This window comes from Nematolebias whitei, chromosome 2 (genome assembly GCF_014905685.2).
Source record: "Nematolebias whitei isolate Nwh7 chromosome 2, NemWhi1, whole genome shotgun sequence".
In the NCBI taxonomy this organism is placed as follows: domain Eukaryota; kingdom Metazoa; phylum Chordata; class Actinopteri; order Cyprinodontiformes; family Rivulidae; genus Nematolebias; species Nematolebias whitei.
In genome coordinates, this window is record NC_056499.1 from 38,117,478 (window position 1) to 38,139,914 (window position 22,437).

General features: G+C 38.4%; 2 protein-coding genes across 2 annotated transcripts in view; both read left to right on the forward strand.

The window, feature by feature from the left end:
- The window catches only part of chrna7a (cholinergic receptor, nicotinic, alpha 7a (neuronal)), a 30,990-nt gene extending 10,908 nt beyond the window's left edge, over positions 1–20,082 (forward strand). The window contains exons 4-10 of the mRNA XM_037691578.1: positions 6,930–7,039; positions 9,257–9,336; positions 11,624–11,791; positions 11,926–12,120; positions 17,313–17,399; positions 18,214–18,323; positions 19,500–20,082. Coding sequence (XP_037547506.1) covers positions 6,930–7,039; positions 9,257–9,336; positions 11,624–11,791; positions 11,926–12,120; positions 17,313–17,399; positions 18,214–18,323; positions 19,500–20,042 — 1,293 coding nt within the window. The 3' untranslated portion in view covers positions 20,043–20,082. The remainder of the gene's footprint in view (positions 1–6,929; positions 7,040–9,256; positions 9,337–11,623; positions 11,792–11,925; positions 12,121–17,312; positions 17,400–18,213; positions 18,324–19,499) is intronic.
- LOC119424126 (GRAM domain-containing protein 2A-like) overlaps positions 1–22,437 on the forward strand; it is a 975,280-nt gene that overhangs the window by 584,444 nt on the left and 368,399 nt on the right. The window lies entirely within an intron of this gene.

The window sequence follows — 22,437 nt, forward strand, 5'->3', positions numbered from 1 at the left end:
TTTTTTTTTTTTTTTTTTTTTTTTTTTTTTTAAATAAACTAATACTTACTACTTGTAATAACTACTATTCCTACTTCACGGTTTTTCACTTATCACGGGGCATCAGGGTGCGGATGCCCCACGATAAACAAGGGACTGTATCTGTATTCGAACATAATCTGCCTTGATTTTCAAAACATTAACTGCATCTTTTCACTAAAATTGGTGATGGAGAAAAGTATTATTGCTTTATCTCACTTACTCGAAAGGAGCCACATTCGACGACAGGAGAAGAATTTTAGCCAGGATTTTATTTGCAAGGACAGATTTTCGGGACAGGCTACACAGATATACAGGAAATACACACATGAAGACCAGTCACGAGAATCTGCCATGAGCAGTGTGTGAAGTTTGTTCTTATACGCTTATCAGTTCAGCCGAGCTCACAGACTCAGAGCCGTTCTTGGAGTGACAGTATCAGCTTCACTCAGCTCCTCATTCAGCTTTCTACTAACCCAAACATATTTTTCATGGACAGAGTTGACATTCTCAGCCATAGTAGTTAAAAACATATATACACTTTGACCAAAAAGTCCCCTAACAGTTGGTAAAGTACACTCATATTAATATTTAACCCTAACTTTTAAGATTGATGTATGGTATGATATGGTATGGTATAAAGTTTATTCATTTTAAAAAATACAAAACAATTCCATAAAAATATAAAAAATATACAAGAGATTTCAAATGAAAGGCAGCAGTAGAAGAAAAAATTCTTATTATATCTGCCCCTTTTTTCAAACAATTAGTTCAATCACAATAATTTTCAAGTAACAGAACAAAATGAATAACTCTTTTTAATTTTTCTAATTCTAATACAAAAAACACACTAAGCTACTTTATACATTTTTTTTTTTTTAACAATTCAGTTGTGATCTTTTTCTTAAATGTGCACATTGACTTGGTATTTTTCACATCACTCTCTAGACCATTCCACAATCCAACTCCTTGGATTGAGGTAGACCTTCCCTTCAGACTAGTTCTGAATTTTGGTTTGACAAATATCTCTATCCCCTTAAGATTATAACAACTTTGTCTTTTAACAAAATTTCTTTGGATATTTAATGGTAATGTGTTATTTTGAGCCCTATACATAGCTGATAAAATACTGTAATCTACCAAATCATGGAACTTCAATAACTTCAGTTGATAAAATAATGTGCTTGATGGGTGACTGTAATGCTTTCTGGTGATAATTCTTACAGCTCTTTTCTGTAAAATAAAAATAGGTTTTGTAAATGTTTTACACGTTTTCCCTCAAACATAAATGCAATAGATTAAATGTGGAACAATGATTGTGTTATACAACATGTACAGAGCTTTATCATTTAATAATTCCCTGACTTTGTATAGTACTGCAATAGATTTAGCTATTTTTGTTCTTACAGAATTTATGTGATTTTTCCACGTTAGCTGTTCATCAATGATTACACCCAAAAATTTCATCTCATTGACTCTAAAAATTTCAACACCCTCTTAAGTGGATCATCAACAGTTCTCTTTTTGTTACTAAATATCATGTAATTAGTTTTATCTAAATTTAATGATAATTTATTAAGTTCAAACCAAGTTTGTATTTTTATCAAATTCTGTCTTCATCAATTCCAACATCCGTTTTACGTCTTAAATTACACCATTTATTTGTACAAACTGTTTCCTATCTTTCAAATAGCTAGATACCCAGTGTAATGCTGGTCCTCTTATACCATCCATCCATTATCTTTACCCGCTTATTCCATTTTGGGTCAAGGGGGTCGCTGGTGCCCATGTCCAGCAATCACTGTGCGAGGGGTGGGGTACACCCTGGATGGGTCGCAAGTCCATCACAGGGCCACATAGAGACAAACGAGACAAACAACCATTCACTCTCTCACTCACACCTAGGGACAATTTAGAGTTACCAATCAGCCTAACATGCATGTTTTTGGTCTGTGGGAGGAAACCGGAGTACCCGGAGAAACCCACGCATGCACGGTGAGAACATGCTAACTCCACCCAGAAAGAACCCCCCCCGACCGGGGTTTGAACCAAGGACCTGCTCGCTGAGAGGCAGCAGTTCTACCAGTTGCGCCACCTTGCTGCCTCTCTTATACCATATTTATTTATTTATTCAAGGAGAATAGTGTGGTTAATGTAATGTTAATGTTAATGTAAGGTTAATGTTAATGTAATGTAATTTTATTACATGACAAATTCCCATTTACTTTTTTTAGATAGTTTTAACACAAACCTATTTAATAACTCTTACATGATGCATATTCATTTGTGTAATAAAACCTAATCATTTTAAATGCATAATCCTCAGGTTTATGTATTCAATATTAATAAAGTATAATTACTCTAAATTAATAATAACAAGTGTATTTATTTCAAATACATAAAGTATATTGTTTAAATTGCATAATAATCAGGTTACCTGTACAAAATAAATAGCATACATTTCTTTGAATTACATGTCATTTATGCTTACGTAATAAACCAAATTAAACAAAATGCATCACATTTATGCAATTTATTCCCATTCAGTACAATCTTAATGGTGCATAACAATCAAACCACCTTGTTGATTCAACAGTTTTATTAACATTAAAGCCTCACATTAAATATATTAAAGAATCAGAATCAGAATAAGCTTTATTATCATTGCACAGAGATACAACGAGAATATGTGCGTACAGTCGTCCGAAAGATGGACGTAGTGTACGAAGCTGCTGCTAATTAGAGCGGCCCTCTTATTCTTCTTCAGAATAATATTTTTGCTTAGATGAGAAAAGGGAAGAAAACATGAGGAGAGAAGGTATAAAAAAAAGATCTCTCACACTTGGGCTGCTGCTGCGGCTTCCTCTTCAACCGAGGACCACATCTTAAATCACCTGTCCTGGCGCTGCGCCGATCCACTTGAGTCCTTCCCGGTCCCTTGGGTCAGGTCGTGCTTCCACAGCGGACCTGTTCGCCGCGGCTGAGTTTCCGGTCGTTGGAGTCACGGGTCGAACTCCACAAATCTGAGACCGCTGGTCTTAACTTCATGGACAACTTCTCCTGCTGTGATTCCTACAAGGATTGCCCTGATAAACGCCAGATCTCTGGCTAATAAAACATTTATCTTGAAGGACTTTTTCTCCTCCACCAGTCTCGACTTCTTGTGCGTGACTGAGACGTGGCTCTCCTGTGGTGAGTTCATGGCCCTGTCGGAAATTTTACCACCTGACTGTTTTTATTTTAATGCTCCGAGAATATCAGGCAAAGGTGGTGGATTATTAATTCTTTTCAAAAAACGTTGGAACTACAAATTGGTACAGATACCAGATAATTTTTTGAGCTTCAAACTGCTGTGTTTTGAGGTGGGCCGTGCAAATCCTATTTTTTCTGCTGTGTTATACAGGCCACCCAAATATAATAAGGACTTCATGGCTGAACTCTCTGACTTTTTAACTTGTATTCTGCTCAGATATGATCGGGTTTTGATTCTGGGAGATTTCAATATACATGTCTGTTGCCCTGAAAAGCCGCTAACTCAGGACTTTCTAGATATGATCCAGTCTCTGAATTTTGTACAGAATGTTGCAGGACTAACTCACCAGCATGGCCACACATTGGATTTAGTATTAACCTTTGGTTTATCTGTTTCTGAGTTAGAAATTTGGGATGTAGTTTTCTCTGACCACAAACCCATTTCTTTCAACACTTCTTTTGTCAACGAGTCCAAACCCCCTACCCCTCCAGCAAGGCCTTGTCGAATATTTAACCCTTCCACTGCTGCGCTCTTTTCATCTGCTTTTACTAAAAACTTTATCTCGGTCTGTGAATCCTCTTCCATAAACACCCATGAGCTAGTCACTGTACATCAAGAGACCTGTGCTAAAGTGCTTGACCTAATTGCACCATTAAAAATTAGGCATCCAAAGCACACTCCACACCATTGGATGAATGAGATCACTCGCACAGCCAAACGTCAATGCAGGAAAACCAAACGTAAATGGAAGAAGGACAAATTTCACATTTCTTTTATCATGCTAAAATCATGTTATGCTGAGCCCAGGCTGCGGTCTCACATTAGAGCTGAGGTGAGCCTCTGCAATTTCTCAAGGATGGTCCTGAAGTTGGCCACGAACAGCACCTCTGGGATGATGGGGCCCTACAGCAGGTTTTTCTGCAGACTCTTGGACAAGGATGGTGAGAGGCGGAGCCAAGTGGTCCTCTGGATCATGGTCATCCAGGCAATGATGTGGGACAGGCAGACCACAGAGGTGGTGCACATGTTTAAGATCACGTCAGCGGCTTTACAGAGAGACCTCTTTGTCTCCTCCAGCAGGTCTGCTTCCTCCAGCCTCTTAGAGATGCTGTAGGCCAGCAGGGCGGTGTTGTTGTTCGCCATGACCACCTGGGATGTGCACTGGTAAAACCCTCCACTCTGGAGATGGAAGCAAAGGTGGAGATGGATGACTTCAGCTTGCCGGGCCCAGCTGAAGCCTCGTTCCAGTGTGACATCACAGCTGGACAGCGAGACCAGATGGGAACAGGGTGACAAGCCGGGGCGGAACCAAACCTTCCCGCCAGATTGTTCTATCAGGGTGGAGGGAGGCGAAGGATGAAATATCCCTTTCTGTTAGCAGCCTCCTGGACTTTGCCGGGCAGCTCCGAGAGGAGGGTGTCGACGGCTGGGAGTGGTGTGGTCGCCGACGTGGGAAGACCCGAGGTGGCTGAGGATCCACTCGGCCGCTCCTCTTCCATCACTACGCTCTCCAGGAGGAAAGGGGCAGCGAGGTTGTTTCCAGCATTGCCTTTCTCTGAGGAAACATTCGATTCACTGTGTGACTTTGCGTCAAAGAAAAGCGGTGGCTTTGTCCCACGCATAACGTCCCGCCATGGAAAAACACTCAGCGGAGCTGCTGCCCGCATCGCGTTTTTTGAGGGAATCATCCGATTCACTGTGAGGAAAACACGTTAGAAAAGGTGGTGGCGTCATCCAGCGAGTAACGGCCCGCCACGGAAAAGCACTCCTCGGCACTTACCTTGAACAAGCCTGCTCGTCTCTGCTTCTCTTCGGGAGGAAGAGCTCACCAGGACAGCAGGAGGTTGGCGTGGCGGAGACCCAGGCATCCTTAGCAAAATTTGTGCCGGTCAAAGCTGGACATCTTTTCCTTCTTCGTTCTTCTGACAGTGCTAGCTATCTGACTGAAGAAAAAATGGGAGCCGATTACCCAGTCTCACCATAATTTATATGGACTGGGGGTGAGGCCCACACAGCAGGTGGGCATAGACTAAAGTTTTCAGTGCTGCGCGCGAAGGTATAAACCCACTAGCGATAGCCTTAAAGGGTGAAGCCTATACGAAATAGAACTACCACAGCATGGCACATAAATAGACATGATACATATACATGTAGGCTGGTGAAGACATTGAATTTTAAGGGAAGGTTGTAGCATAGTCAAGAGCCACCCCCCCCCCCCCCCTCCCCCACCCCCCAAGCCATTTTCCAGATAAGATGTGTTAGTTATCATCAGCTCGGATGAGGTTCCATCACATGTCCATGGCCTTGGGGAAGGGAGGGATGAGGAGATGGACAAAGCATTTTTGTTTTTCTTAAACATGCCAGGAGGTATTGAGATAAGTCCGCCATCAAGGCCACAGTTTGGGTCAGGCAGAACTCCTGAATTGTTGTTTCTGCCTTTTAAAGTCTCGCTGGTACATGTCTCTGATGATGACTCCAAACAGCCAAATTGATTCCTTACGCTGAAAGTCGAGCTCACAGCTTTCTCCAAGATTATTTCCAACCATTCATGGGTGCTGCCAGAAAGTTCACAGTCCTGATAACAGTCTGATCCAGCTCTCCAACGCAGCTCCACATAATTCAGTCTGAGTGCTGCCAAGCTTCGACACATCCACACAAATTTTTAGACAATCCAGATTTCACCAACCCAAACAGCAGAATCCAGTTGTCATCATGAATCCAATGTGTTTCCGTCGAGATAAGAGGGTCCTCCTTACCCTGACTCCTGTCGGGAGAAGTTGATCAATTTTGTTGAGAGACCAGCTGATCAAATCCTTCGAATTAGGAAGGTATGCATGAAAAAAAAGAGGCTCTTTAAGGGTTCACAAGACAAAAGAGAGCAAACAAGGAAGCTGGGGGGACGGAGCACAGGAGGACACGTGTGTCTTCACTGGAGCAAAGCGAGAGAGAGAAAAAAAAGACACAAAATTATACCATATCTTAAAATGTCGTTTCAGTATTTAAATGAAAGTTTGACTTATGTACATTCACAACAAGACCATATAGTTTCCATTTTGACCATAGTTTTCCTTATATATTGGAAAAAATAAATACTTGAGTGACGACAGGCTTTGGTAGGAAATGAAACACTTTTTTATAGAACAGATATTTTAAACATTTAACTAGCTCTTAGGTCACTTAGCTAGTTTATTCATTCATTATAAAAGTTTCCATTCAAAATTAAAATGAAGGAACATTTCACGTTAAGTCTTTAACCATGGTCTCATTGTTTTCCACAGTTTGCTGTAACCTTTCCCACAAACATTCCTGCCTCTTCAGGGTGAATCATCGTTGTGTGATCCAGTGAATTTTCCTTTTCTTTCTGCCACTTTCCTGTCAACAATCCAAATGTGCTCAGTACTGTATTCTCTGACAGATGGTATCCCATCCTGACATGCTGCTAAAGCTCAGTACGAAGATTAAACTCAATTCTTGCAGCATGAACATATCCACAGCTTCTGTCACACACATGATTTTCTCCTGTTAAAGCAACTTTCAGTGAAGTGTGACAAGCTGCCCTAAATCCCAGGCTTACCGAAGAGGATCTTTTGGGAATGTTAAAGAAATATTCTGTAAGTGTGAAACATAAGAAAGTACATAATGATTTTACATCTCGCAGTACTGGAATGACTACTACCTTCAGTGGAACACAGCAGATTATCCAGGCGTCACCAACGTGAGGTTTCCTGACCATCTCATCTGGAAACCAGACATTCTGCTTTACAACAGGTAGGCAGCATGAAGACTGCACAGGAAATTAATCTATATCATGTTTTTTTCTGTTTAACTTGAGGGTTTTAAACTTTTTATGTGAATTTATCAAGCCTAAGTTTTCTGTTCCAAGAGACGGTAGTAGGTGGTAGCTTGGTGGTTGGTGCACAGTCAGTTAAGGCTGCAGGTTTGAGCCATGGTTGCAACAGGAAGAGTAAAGCAATTATTTTCTGAAAGCGTGATGGCTGTATAGTATCAGTTACAACTAAAAACTTTGCCACTACTGCTAACTCCGATAACTCCGATAACTCCGATAACCGATAACTCTGTTAACAAATTGTCTCAAGAACCTCTGGACAGATTTCAATTACCATATTTTTCTGACTATAAGGCACACTTAAAATCCTTTAATTTTCTTATAAATTGACAGTGAGCCTTATAATCCAGTGAGCCTTATGTATTAATTCTGGTTGTGCTTACTGACCTCGAAATTATTTTATGTATTACAGCTGAACAATGTTGAGAGTTACTGTGAATAAGTTGAATAAAGTTTGACTTATCTGACTGTTTTGTTTTGCTTAACGCGCTTTATAATCCGGTGTGTCTTATAGTCCGAAAAATACGGTAAACTTTAAAAAGTAACAGTAACATGATGTACGGATACACTTTTGGAGTCAACCCAATTTTAAATGGCTGCCACAGATGGAGACTTTAGAAAACACAAGTATTGCTATAACTTAGATTTACAGATATTGTATATGGTAGTAGCTGAGAGCAATCTACAACACATATTCTGATTGCTAACAAAACTTCTAATATTGGCATGAAAGAATGGAGGGAGATATGCATTGTTTTAAGAAAAGATAGGTATTTTACTTTATTTCATTAGTGTTTGTATGTCACACAAGTGATGGATTTGTGAATAAAGTGCTATCATTGCTTGTATCTACTTTGCTGACTTGGGTTACCTTTTGTATTATTACTTGTGTGTTTTTGATTATTTTTGTATTTATTTTGTGTTTAATTATGTTTTTTTCCATTTACCGTAGTTATCTTGTGTGTTGTTTTTATAGTTCCTCTAGCAGCAGTAAGGTTCTGTCTCCCTGGATTCTACTGTTGTCATCACCAGTTCATTACTCCCAGTACTTGTCTACAGTTAGTTCCTGGAACCCTGCTTCATATGATCTCCCATGTGTGTATTTCACACCGAGTCTGGTTTTTAATCCCTTTATGCCTCTTTGAGACTTTGTTTTGCTGCAATGTCAGCTTTAAAAAATAAAATTAAAAAAAGTTTAGGGATTTATTTGTGGAAGCTGCATGTGTCTGTCTGCAATCCTGGGTCCAAACGTTTCTAAAATCATTACATTTTGTTCTTCACGTAATTAAATCGTAAACCAAAACATGCAGATTTGATGGTCTGTCCGTAGCTATTTGTCCTTTTGGTTAACAAATATTGATCTGAAAGTACTTCTTTTTTTACATAAAATAATAAAACCTCTGGAGTCCATAAAATGTTGCTCTCATTTATGAACTTACAGTAATTTAATTAACCTTTGATTTCTCTTGCATTGATTTTTGTAAAGTGATAGGCAGAAGTTTTGGAAAAGTTTGTGTTTTTGTGCAAAAAAAAATTTTTTTTAAATAGTTTTTCATAATCTCGCCATGTTCTGGTCCCTTATCAGCATTGCTTTTCTAGTTTTTACAAATTTGCACCAGCATTTGTATCTAAAAAAAAGTGTTTTTGTTTTTCTTTTCTCCATAAAGGCTAATCACAGATGAAAAATGTTAGCAGTTTTCCAGTTCAATGACCTATTCTGTTAGGTAAGCACTTTTTAGACAAGAACATTGTACTTCAAGGTTAGCTGCTCAGCGGAGCTTAAATATATGCGGGACAGTCCAGATCAGCGATCTGGAGTAATAAATCATTCACAGAAATGAATAAAACTGTATTAGACAAGATGGGAGAAAGTGCTTTTATTATATGTCCCAAATGGAAAGTGCCACAAAGTCCACCATTAATCAATCTTTACAAGATCTGAACAAACCGTATTAAAAGCACTCAAGTAATAAGAAACAAAGCTTTGTTCTTCATTTGTCATTGTCACGGCAAATTCTGGATTTCAGACTTTCAGTGTCAATGTGTGTGTGTGTGCGTGTATGTGTGTGTGTGTAAGTCATAGTTTGGTTAGAGATGACGATGTAAAAAGTACTAACACAGTTTCCTGTTGTGTGCAGTGCAGATGAAAGATTTGATGCAACCTTCCACACCAACATTTTGGTGAACTCCTCCGGCTCCTGTTCCTACCTTCCTCCAGGTATGAATTATAATCTTTGTGTTTGTTTACTTTTTTAGGGAGGTTAGATTTCCATTAGCAATAAATAAACCTTCCATTTATCACATCTAAAATATAAGTTTAATTGGCAGAGAGAGTCAAAGTCAAAGTTTCTTTATTTGTCATGCGTCACATGTGGTACATGTGGTGGAACGAAATTATGTACACAGGGTCCCAGTTACATCCAACAAAAGTATAAAATGTAAAAGAAAGACAGTAATAAGATCTAAGATAGGAACTAAGAAAAATGTTAACAAAAACACATTAAGCACTAGTAGTACAAAAACAATATGTTGAACAGCAGCACAAACATGAGTCTGTGTGAGCAGATGAGCAAGCATGAACACAGAAACATGAAACAGATCAGCAGCAACATTGAAACAGATCAGCAGCAACATGAAACGGATCAGCAGCAACATGATTTGATTTTTCACAGTGATTATTCTGGTTAGATATTCATGAGTCTAACAGCCTCAGGGTAGAAGCTGTTCCTCAGTCTAGTGGTTCCACACTTAATGCTCCTCAACCTCCTGCCTGAATTGTGAAAGCATGTTGAGAAATCCAGTTTAAGCATGAGTTTTCTTCTAATAAATCCTGTAATAGTTTTGCACTCTACTGCCAATGCACAGTTCTAAAACAAATATTTGTGACAACATGTGTTCGAGCAGTGCACATGGGTATCTCACACATCGGTAAAAACACCCCACATTTATGCAGCATACTGCATACTGCTGTCCAGATTCAAAGTTTTTCACCAAGGATTTTTTTTTTAACTCTTGTAGTACCATAATACTCATTTCACATATTGGAACGTTAGTGCGGCAGCACGGTGGCTCAGATAGTAGAGCTGTTGCCTCCCATCGAGAAGGCCATCAAATCAAATCCTGGTCAGGGAGCCTTTCTGGGTGGAGTTTGCATGTTCTTTCAGTGCATGTGTGAGTTTTCTCTGGGTACTCCGGTTTCTTCCCACAGACCAACAGCATGCATGTTAGGCTGATTGGTAACTCTAAATTGTCTGTAGGTGTGAGTGAGAGAGTGAATGGTTGTTTGTCTCCACCAGATCTGACAGCAAGCTGGATCCAGGTGGACTGATCGGTATCTGTGGCCAGATTCTTAGGATTCGCTGTAGGAGATTCTTCCTGCCCACAGCTATCAGCATCTATAAACAACTCTTTAATGAAACCAGGATGATGAGTTACAACAACACTTAATTTCCCTCTGGGATTAATAAAGTATTTGTGAATTGAATTGAATTGAATTATGAAAATTTGAAACAGATGACAAAGGAGGACCTGGATGTTGAGTGGTTGAAATCAAGATATGGACGTTTGGCCTCGACAGATCAAATATCAAAGTTGTTCTTAACTATGCTTCATCGACCAACTTCCTCTACACAGTGGGAACATTTAAGATACATGACCATTTCTGTAAAAGCATCCATGCCTGTGTGCACAAGCAGGAGAACTTTGTGAACTCAGTGAAGCAGCAAGGCCTCGCTGACACGAGTAGTAATTACTGCTCCTCCTGGCAAGCTCCTCTTCCCGCTTTATCCCTTACAATGCAAAAGCTTTACCGCAGCATCTTAATCAATACCAACATAAATAGCTCCATCACTGACTTTCTTCTTGACTGATTGCATCCGTCACAAGAGAATCACTGCTCACCTTTGCTCCTAATGAACCATCATCAAACAAAATATTCATATGTTGCATGAAGTCCACACACCTGCATTAAATGAGTAAAATGCACGCAGGTGTGACTTGTAGAGACAAATCAATGGAGTTTCCCAGCATTTGTCACAGAGGTTTATTGCAGAAAATAGATTTTATTCTGTTTGTTTGCACCCATCTCTGTTCATTTCCTCTTCATCTCAATTCATTTCCCTCGCCAGTGGAAGAGAGAAGACAGCTTGTTTACTGCCAGCATCTCGTATCTTTCTTAAATATGTATGGAAATTAGTTTGACGGTGACTCTCCTGATGAATTGCCCTCCACTTTCATCCCATTGTCGTATTGAATTTCTTTCATCTTGATAAAACAGATGGAACTTCATATCTACTCAGAATAAAACCACTATACTGCCTCGCAAGTTGCTGGCCTTGTCATGTCGTTTTTCAATTTTCTTCTACTTCCAGAGAAGAGTAAAATATTCCTAGTCAGAAAATGAAATACACACCAAAGAAAGGAAGTCTTTCTGTGTGTTTGACCACAACAGTGTGGTTTGAAAGTTGAGACCGGCCTGCTGTCATTCGTTATGTTTGTCTCAACAGGGATCTTCAAGAGCACCTGTTATATTGATGTTCGTTGGTTCCCCTTCGATGTCCAGAGGTGCGAGCTGAAGTTTGGCTCTTGGACGTATGGAGGCTGGTCTTTGGATTTAAAAATGCTGGAGGCGGACATCACTGGCTACATCGCCAATGGAGAGTGGGATCTTGTTGGTAAAAGGGTGTCCTGTGAATTGTGTCCAACCGTGCATTGCATGTCCTTTCATTTCTCAGTCCCCTTAAAACGATGGTAGATCTTTGAGTTTTCACCTGTTTCCTATTACAGCAGGTTGTGTTCTTGTTTGCAGAGGTCCCAGGAAGAAGGAGTGAGCGTTTTTATGAATGCTGTGATGAGCCTTACCCTGATATCACATTTACTGTGGTGATGCGCAGACGGACACTGTATTATGGCCTCAATCTGCTCGTCCCGTGCGTCCTGATCTCTACTCTGGCTCTGCTCGTCTTCCTTCTGCCTGCCGACTCTGGAGAAAAGATCTCACTGGGTCTGAGGAGCACAAATACACAAATGCATACATAAACTAGCAGTACAGTTATGGTGAAAAGAAAGCCCACCTTTTACAGCATGAATTTGCTGCTCCATTGGGGATCATTGTTCTATTGCACCATGATCCAATTTGTCCAATCTTCAGTTATGAAGACACTGTGCCTGAAGGGTAAACTGTCTATTTTGGTCTTATTCAAACCAAAAGACATTGTCCCAGACCCAGATGTCTTGTGGTTCATTCAGATGAAATTGTGAAAACCCAAGTTGTGACACCATGTTCCTTTTAGAGAAATTACTTTCGCCTGCAATCCTTTTAGAAAACCCATTCATGTCCAATTCTTTTCTAAGTGAACTGTCATTATCTTGGGCCGGCTCTGGCTGAGTGGTTAGAGCAGTCATCCTCTAATGCAAGAGTTGAGGGTTCAATTCCATCAGCAGTCATATGCTGAAGTGTCCCTGGGCAAGACACTGAACCCCTCATTGCCTCTGATGTGTGTCCCATCAGTGTATGAATGTGATAAAGCAGATTATTCTTTGTAGAGATCTAGTAGAGTGTTGTATGAATGGGTAAATGAGGACACTGATTGTATAGAGCTTTGAGTGTCTTGATAAGATAGAAAGATGCTATATAAATACAGTCCATTTATCTTTACATTTCTATTTAATAAATATTGACCTGATGTGTATTTTGCACACTTAAGGTTAGATTTAAGTAACTTTAGAAGCTGGTTAAAAACCAGATCATCTTCTATGTTCTTGTATAAAACTCTACAGATGAAAGACTTTCTTCTTTCTTTTCTGCATGACTGTAGATTCCTTCACTGCAAACTGTTTTAAGTTTTATCATCCACTGATTTATTCAGTTTCCTGAATATTATTGAAACCATGAGCATGTCCGTAGATGCAGTAGATATTTTCAAGCACAAATTTAATTGGGTCTCATTAATTATTACTAAGTGGCCTGAAAACAGCAACGCTTGCTGTTTCATATGATTTACTGCGTCAACGGGATGCTCTTTCATCACCACCTAACAGATGAATGGTTTTGAAGGCAGGTAAATATTGAAGATGCCGTTCAGAATCAGAAGATAATCTGAAAACACAGAGTTCATAGGACATAGATTAAGTTACGGCAACTATTTTTTTTTTGGTTGTTGTTGGATTTGAGGGGAAATGTTGATGAAAGTACAACAAGTTGAACTACAAGTCATGGTTTAGATCTGAGTAAAAATACATTTAACATTATCACTCTGTGTGGCAGTACAGATGATCCTCAGCCTGTCACATTTTATCTTCTTCATACAGAAACGTCCGAAGTAATCTTAATTCTTTTTTTGGGGGTGTGGGTGTAGGGGGTGGAATCCAAATGTATCTGTTTTGGATTTCTGTTCCCATTCTCCCCTCTCTTTTTGATCAATTAATGACCTAATTAAGTAAATTATCAGTAACCATTTGTTCCTCTGTCTCGACAGACTTACAAACATGTGAGCTGTCCTATTCTTTGATGAATTATCAGTTTAAAATGATATTTTGTACATATCAAAATGTCAAACGAAGCTGATTTTGGACTTGTAAAGATTAAAGAAGGCATTTGTTCTTTTTTTTTTAATCGGGTTTTCTAAAAATTTGTTTTGTTTCTCTAATGTATAAAATTAGCAAAGACCCCATTTCCCGCCTTGCCCAGACAGTTTTATAAGTCTTGAGCTTTTGTTCATGTCCCCAAAATATCTAGAATTAGTAAAACCTCATAAACATAAAAACAATGTTTTTGAATAATTAGAAGTTGGAAAAAAAAACTGTTTATTAAAAAAATTGCAGGATGCAGAGTGTCGGGAAGTTATTTGCATTTTTAAATAAACATTAACTTTAAAAAAGAAAAAGAAACACTTGAGTGAGTTGAATAGTGACTGTGTTGTACCTAATTATTATTTTAGATTTTAAAATATTAAAAACAGAGTATATCTTTAATCAAGTGATTATTTCTTTACATTGCAATATTTTTCAAACAGCCTGACAGACTATCTGATCTGTTATATGATCCGGTACATTTTTCAGTGTTGCTCATCTTGTAGGAATAAGTGTTTAATATTATCATTTAACTTATGTTAGCTAACATTAGCCTTTAAACCAGCCACTAGGGAGCACAAGCCAATGTATCTCTTGTGCCGGTCCCAAGCCCGGGTAAATGGTGAGGGTTGTGTCTGGAATGGCATCCGATGTAAAACACTTTAGCCAAAACCATAATGCGAGTTCATCAAAGCAAAATCATACCAGATCAGTCGAGGCCCGGGTTAACAACGACTGCCCCCGGTGCTGTTGACAAACAGGGTGCCGGCGGAAATTGTGCTACTGTTAGTCGAAGACCACGAGGAGGGAAACGTGTCAGGAGACAGAGGAGAAGGGGAAAGTGAAGAATGTAGTACTGAAGGTTGCAACTCTAGATGTGGGGACAATGACAGGCAAAGGTAGAGCTGGCTGACATGATGCAGAGAAGGAAGGTAGATGTTTTATGTGTCCAAGAGACCAAGTGGAAGGGCAGCAAGGCTCGCAGCATTGGAGCAGGATTCAAACTGTTTAACCATGGTGTGGATAGAAAGAGAAATGGAGTAGGGGTGGTCCTGAAGGAGGAGTTGACAAAGAATGTAGTAGAGGTGAAAAGAGTGTCAGATATGGTGATGTGTATGAAGGTAGCAGTAGAAGGTCTGATGCTAAATGTTGTCAGTAGAGAAACCAGACTGAGATGATTTGGACATGTCAAGAGGAGGGACAGTGGGTATACTGGTAGAAGGATGTTAGAAATGCAGCTGCCAGGAAAAAGACAAAGAGGAGATCTATGGATGCAGTTAGAGACATGGAGGTAGTTGGATTGAGGACAAAGGATGCAGAGGACAGAGTGAGGTGGAGGAGGATGACTCGCTGTGGAGACCCCTGAAGAGGGAAAAGCTGAAAGAAGAAGAAGAAGCTAACATTAGCCTTGTGCTCCAAGTACAACCTTTTATTTTATTATTACTCTTTAAGAAATTAAGTGTTTTGGATATTTGTACCTGAACTGAAACCAAACACTGAGATGTCAGTTTGATTTAATTATTACAACTCTTCTTTTTATTTAAATAAATTATATTCTGAACAATCATTGTCTAGGAACTCAAATTAAAACTGCATTAGGTTTATTCATCGTACTTATACAGTTCAATGCTTCACGATATGTGAATCAGAACCACTGCTTCGCTTAAACCCCTAATCAAAGAATGTATCTTATAAATTGAGTTTGAACCTCTCAAATCTTTCAACAGCAGGTAAAAATATAATAAACGTAGTGTGTTTTCTTTAGTCTTAGCATTTCTAAATGTGGTTCCTGCAGTCATTTTCAGACTTTTTGATTCTTTGTAATAATTTCCAAATACCTGGAAATGACACTACATTTAGAAGTTAAAGCGTTTTCTGAAACTTCGGTTTAGTGTCTGCCAGTGTTGACCTGATTGACAAAATGTCACCCAAGTGGTTTAAACAAATAATCAACACTTTCATTAGTTTTTCTCCATCGTGAACAACCTCATTTCTCATCCTTGCTGTATCCAGGGAAATCAGCTGTTCAAATAGAAACAACAGATTATAACTCACCTTCTTTGTTGTCTCATGAACGGTGCAAATAATCAAAGCTGACAAAATTACTTGTAAGAGGGTTGGGAAAACAGCACATTATCATCTCAGAAGACTCTTTTGAAATCACTGCATTTTGCATAAATGATGAAGGCTTTATAGAAACAGTTTTTGCAGCTGGTTAGGGCTGCAAGGAAATGTAGCTGTAGGGAAATGATGTTTATGAATATGTATGCAGTTGTGAAAGGTTGCTGATTTATGCTGCAGCTGTTTTCCTTCATTATCTGAGCTGCAGATCAGATTTGTGTCTTTATGCGTGTTTGCACATACAGTACATGCTATATATTATATTATCTGATATATTGATGTGATATATTTATCTGATATAATATGTGATATATTGATAGAATTGTGCTGTTTTAAATGTGTTGTTTCAGACAAGTCAGTATATGGGTTTAGATAAGATTATTTTTGCAAAGATTTTGAGTTTTTTACAATTACATAATTTCTACAGACATAATTGACTGATTCTTTGATTAAAATATTTCATTCCTGGTCAATAAGAGCTCTAACTGTGAGGATTTGTTGCTTCTGACCTCACGTGTGTGTAACTGCATTGAGCACCAGTGAAATAAGGAAATCATGTCCTATTGAAACTTATCTTGTTTATTTATTTATTTTTACTTTACTTTTTAAAGTAACTTTAATTATTTGAGTTCATACAATTCTCTGATGGGGGATTAGTTAGTTCAAAGATAAATAAAAATAAAAACTATGGGTGCGGTCGCAACAAACTAATGTTTTTAGAAGTTAAAGATGCACAATTCTGTGGCGTTGGTGGGACCCTGTAATTTGGTCATATTACAGTAATTTGCCTCCAAATAGGCTAAATTTATTTTAATTGTTTGCTATTTTGTTTATTTTCTGTTCGTCCCTTTGTACTTTCATTTTTATTGTTAATGATGTAATGTCATAAAAGGCTCTTATAACAGACAAATTAGCCAGGAACCAATTTAAAATATTATATTTAGACAAACTAAGAAACATTTTAAATGACAAGGAAGTCTGGCTTAGAGATTGCAAAATATATGAGTGGTTCAAGACTATTGCACAGTATTATATATGCATATTGTTAATGTTATGTGGATCTTAAATGCTTTTGTAGAACTACTCTTCTCACTCTTGGTTACAAATACCTGCTTTATGTACTGCAGTGTTAAGCGTCAGAGCATGGGTATACGATGGAAGAAGCTTTAACCTAACCCCAGCTCAGTTTTTAAGGGTGATTTATTTATTTATTTATTAATGTTTGTTTTTTGAAAATAAAATGTCTAAATGAGAGCAAGAAGGTGAGGTGTCACAAATGCATCAGCTAAATCAAAATGCTTTACATAAAAACAGCTAAATGTGAGACACATCTGAAAACAAGGCAGTACAAAGTATTATTGTTTTCCACTAAAGAAATATAGTATTTAAATTACTTTTGGCACATCAGCTAATGCTGACACAGGTTAGAGTTGTGATACTCGTTCATCAGAAAGGAACTGGACTATTTTCCATGACACTAACTGAGTTTCGTGTCCCTCCCAGGCATCACAGTCCTGCTCTCCCTGACCGTCTTCATGCTGCTGGTTGCAGAAATCATGCCGGCCACGTCAGACTCGGTGCCTTTGATAGGTAATTCAAGCTAAAGTTAGTCCTGAGCCTGGTTCTGATGGAGGCTTCTTCCTGTTAAAAGGGAGTTTTTCCTTTCCACTGTTGCCTTTGTGCTTGCTCAGGATGGAAGACTGCGACAAAGTGAAGATTCAACGAGTGCTGGTTTCCTTGGATAGAGAACTTTACTAAGTTTTACTCTTTCTGTTCAGTGCTATGAGACAACTTTGTTGTGAATTGGAGCTTTAAAAATAAACTGAACTGAATTGAATTAAAGTTACAAAGCAGTTGTGGAACATTATGAAATCATGAGGGAACATTTCTTCTCTCATCTGTTTTTCTATGGATTCACCCTGTTTGACCTACAGAAGCACGAAGAAGAAACAGGTTTTAATTATTTATTTTATCTCTGGGAAGTTCATCAAACGTGTATCACTCTTACGGCTGTGAGTTGCAGTCCTGATCACGTCAGTTGTGCAAAAGGATCTTAAGAACGAATTCAGCCAGTTCATCTGTGAATGTATCAAGTGATAATGTGCTGGTGGACCCAGACAGCAGCAGGCAAGCAAAAGCCAAGAATGATGTCATAAAAGTGAACTGCATTATCTCCAATCTAAAGCAGCAAGCCCTTTCTGTTGATATTACATGTATATAAAATACATCTCATAAAAACACAGTATTTTGTCTCTGCTAACATTAAAAGGTCAATACTGAGGTTTCAGTAACTGAGCAGTGTCGTGAGTTTACCCTTAAATTTGGCTTTTGATCCAATAGAAAATATTTGCTTTCTCTTTTTATCTTTCTTGTAATTTGCTTTTTTGTTTTCTTCCTTGCCCAGCTGAATACTTTGCCACTACCATGGTCATTGTTGGTCTTTCAGTCATCGCTACGGTTCTGGTCCTGCAATATCACCACCATGATCCTGATGGGGGCAAGATGCCAAAGTGGGTAAGTCTTTCAGTTTTCACACTTTTAGCTTATGATAAATACTCAGGTGGTTTGCTTCCTGTCTCCAAGTAGAACTGATATTGTTTGTTTTGCATTTGAACTTGTTGTCACTAACCAAGTCCTGAAGCCATGTCCTGGATGACTGAGAATCTTCACCAGCGTACTTTACTGTTGGTTAAAAACCAGTATAGAAAAAGAAACTCAGAATTTCTTTATGAAAACAAAAGTTAAAATCTGCATGATTTAGACTTGCATCTTTTTTTCTTTCGGCTTTTCCATCTTCAGGGGTCGCCACAATGAGTCATCCTCGTTCATGGCACTTTGTCCTCTCCATCTACTTCCATGTCTCTAACTGCATCCATATTTCTTCTCTTTATCTTTTTCCTGGCAGCTGCATTTCTAACATCCTTCTACCAGTATACCCACTGTCCCTCCTCTGGACATGTCTAAACCATCTCAGTCTGGTCTCTCTAACTTTATCTCCCAGTTGTTCAACCTGTGCTGTACCTCTGATGATCTCATTCCTAATCTTATCCAGCCTCGTCACTCCTAAGGAGAACCTCAACATCTTCATTTCTGCCACTTCCAGTTCTGTCTCCTGTCTTTTTGTCCATGTCTCTGTCTCCAGACCATACAACAGCTGCTCTCACCACTTTCTTGCAAACTTTTCTTTTGACCTTTGCTGACACCCTTATGTCACAAATCACTCCTGAAACTTTTCTCCATCCACTTCATCCTCGTGTTTACCTCTTTTCCATACTTTGCATTGTCCTGGACAGTGGACCCCAAGTACTTGAAGTCCTGCACCTTTGTGACCTCTGCTCCTTGTAGCCTCACTGTTCCACCGGCCTCCCTCTCATTCACATGCATGTACTCTGTTTTATTATGGCTGACTTTCATTCCTCTTCTTTCAAGTGCATACCTCCACCTCTCCAAGTTCTCTTCCACCTGTTCTGTTCTCACCACAGATCATGTCATCTGCAAACATCATAGTCCACAGGGATTTCTGCCTGACCTCATCTGTTAGTCGGTCCATCACCAGAGCAAACAAGAAAGCGCTCAGAACTGATCCTTGATGCACTCCCATCATGAGTGGGATTGCACATTAGACATTTATAATATGTTTTAAAGTTTCAAGCTGCTAATAGCATTCTTCACTGCTCTCTAACCTTGAAGACTCGTGTGATCCTCCTGAACTGGTGCGCCTGGTTCCTGCGGATGAAGCGTCCAGGTGAACAGCGAGTGCGCTCCGCCTGTCACAACAGGACTCGGCGCAGCAGTCTGACCAGCGTGGACCTGAACGTGAGCACCTCTGTCTCCCAGTCAGCGAATGGCCACATGCTTTATGTTGGTGTCCGTGGTCTAGAGAGCATCCACTGCTCCACAGCCGCCACATCTCCGGACTCCGGCGTCCTTTGTGGACGGCTGCTCGGAAGACCAGGTGAGGACGAGATGCTTCTCCCCTCGAGTCAGAGCTGTGCTGTGGGAAACATGGAACTAGAGCTGGCTAAGATCTTAGATGAGGTGCGTTACATCGCCAAGCGTTTTCGTGACCAGGATGAAGATGAGTCAATGTGCAACGAGTGGAAATTTGCTGCATCTGTCATTGACAGGCTTTGCCTCATGGCTTTCTCACTCTTCACAATCCTCTGCACCATCGGGATCCTCATGTCAGCACCGAATTTTGTTGAAGCCATTGCCAAAGACTTTTTTGCTTGAAGCTGTGATCATAAAGTTTCTGTCTCTCCTCACAGAGTAACTAATTATAAAATCATAGGGAAGTAAACTTGCTAGTAATTTTACCCTTTCTTAACATGAAATGTACTGCTTTGATTCAAGAAAATACAAAAATAAAAAGATATGTATTCATTTATGTTGTAAAATTGTTTTTCTGTCATCTAAACTGCACAGTCTTGCATTTTCAAAACCATCTTTTATATTGTTCTTTTCAATACAGTTTGATTATGAAACTGACTTGTATTAAGTGTTTTTGCACATGTGCATCTTAAACAGAAGTGTTACTTATTACAGCGTAGGCATTCTTATAAATATATTAAATTTATGAAACAGCTACAGTAACTTGTATTATAATTAATCACATAAATACTACTGAAAATAGAGGCACTCATTGCCTTTTTATAAACACAAGATATTATTGACAGAGACAAAACTCAACACCTTAACTCCATGTAGCAATACTTGGTTGTTGAACTTTATCTTGAACATTTTAGATCATTTTCAAAAATTTATTTATGTCTAAATGATTTATATATTCTGCTTTTTTCATTGTTGCATAGTTTGGGTTTTGCTATTGTATTTACAAATTGTAAAGTTAAGCAAATAAATTAATTCATTTTTGAAATTGAACTTCCATTTGAAAATCTGTTTTGTCTTTTTATATAGCTAATGATTTTTGTTGTTGTTGTTGTTTTACTGAACCTAACTTGATAGGTTTGGTGCAGTTTGTTAAATTTGTTTTCTTGTTTTCTTGAGAGACTTCAAAACAAAACTTAATTTACACACAAAGGTTGCATGAAAAAAATCAGAACAATATTTTAGGTTTTATATATAAATACTTTATTTTTCTGAAATGATGCAAGATTCACAAATTCATTGGTTTAATAATACTAATTAGGTACATTTTACAAAGGTTGTTTGTTTTTAGATTGTCTGGAGGCCAAAAAAACAAAACTAAATACTGATTATATTGAAAAAATAAGTAGCAATGACCTTTAAAGTGTTGTGAAAGATTTGACCTAGTCAAACAATCTTCTGACACAAAAAATGTAATTAGACTCACAGAGTGAATTTGCATTTACTATTGCAACTTGTATGACTGTTCTTTATTATTTTGTTGGTATTTGGTGTTTTTGTTGTTGTTGTTGTTGTTTTTGTTTGTGTGTGTATGTGTGTGAGTGTGTTTTGGCAACAACCACCTTTAGCATTTCAAATAATCTGTTGTCAGCATATTGTAAAGTATTCAAACAACACTGCAGAGGCTGCCCATTGGGCCTAAAATGAACAAAATTACATATTAAAAAATGCATTAATAAAAAAATAACCACTCAATACAACACATAGATATTTCAGATATGCACCATAACTTTAAGGTCTCTCTTCACAGTGTTTGTACATTTTATTTGTCACGTCATTAAATCATGCTGGGGGAAAAAAAAATAACAAATCATTGGCTTGTTCATCTGTTATTGAAATTTAATGATGAGCTGAAACCACTACAGCAGCACAATACTGACATCTAGTGGCCAAACTTAACACATACACTGCTAAGAAAGAAAATGGTTTATATTTTCTATAAAGTGTGATTAAAATTAAAATAAATTTAAAAATGTATTCTGGAATAAACCATTTTTTTCCATTTGCTTTATATATATTCTCTTGGAACCTGTTGAGTCGCACCTTGTCTATGGCACCTTGTAAACATTGCGGTGCGTCTTTCATATGTGTCCGACTGGAAACTTGTACAAGCCATAACTTTAGGTTCTTCTTCATTTGTGATCACATTTTGTTGGTTAAAAATGTCGGAGGCCTTGTTGGAGTGGTGTGTGGACCAGTTACACTATAAATTTGGCTTGGAGGCATGTGAGGATATCGTAAAGTAAGTAATATTAAATGTTACTTTTTAGACAGTACATGTCACAAGCTAGGCTAGTGAGCTAGCTTGGTAGCAGGAGGATTCACTGACAAGTCGTGTCAAAATGAGCTGTGTATGTAAATGAAACGAATGTCAGTCACCTTTTGTGTACAAAAAGTAATGTGTTAAAAGTATATATTTGCTTGAATATTACAGATTGATGAGAGTTACTTAGACTGCTAATGAGCTAACTGAAGCTGTCAGCAGAGACATGTTTTTATGTTTAGTCATGTTAAACTCCAAATTAAAAGAATCAATATTAATAAACTTCTGCTGCTGGCTATTATTTAAAGCATAAGACAAAAAGAAAGACAGACACGGATATTTTTAGTTCCTGCATCTCAATATTTTTGACAGGCTTCAGAATCAGATGATTAGTTCATTTAATGCAGAAGAGATGTAGAATATTTTCTAAGATGAATTTGTTTAAACTGTCTTTCACCATGATACAAAACAATAAAA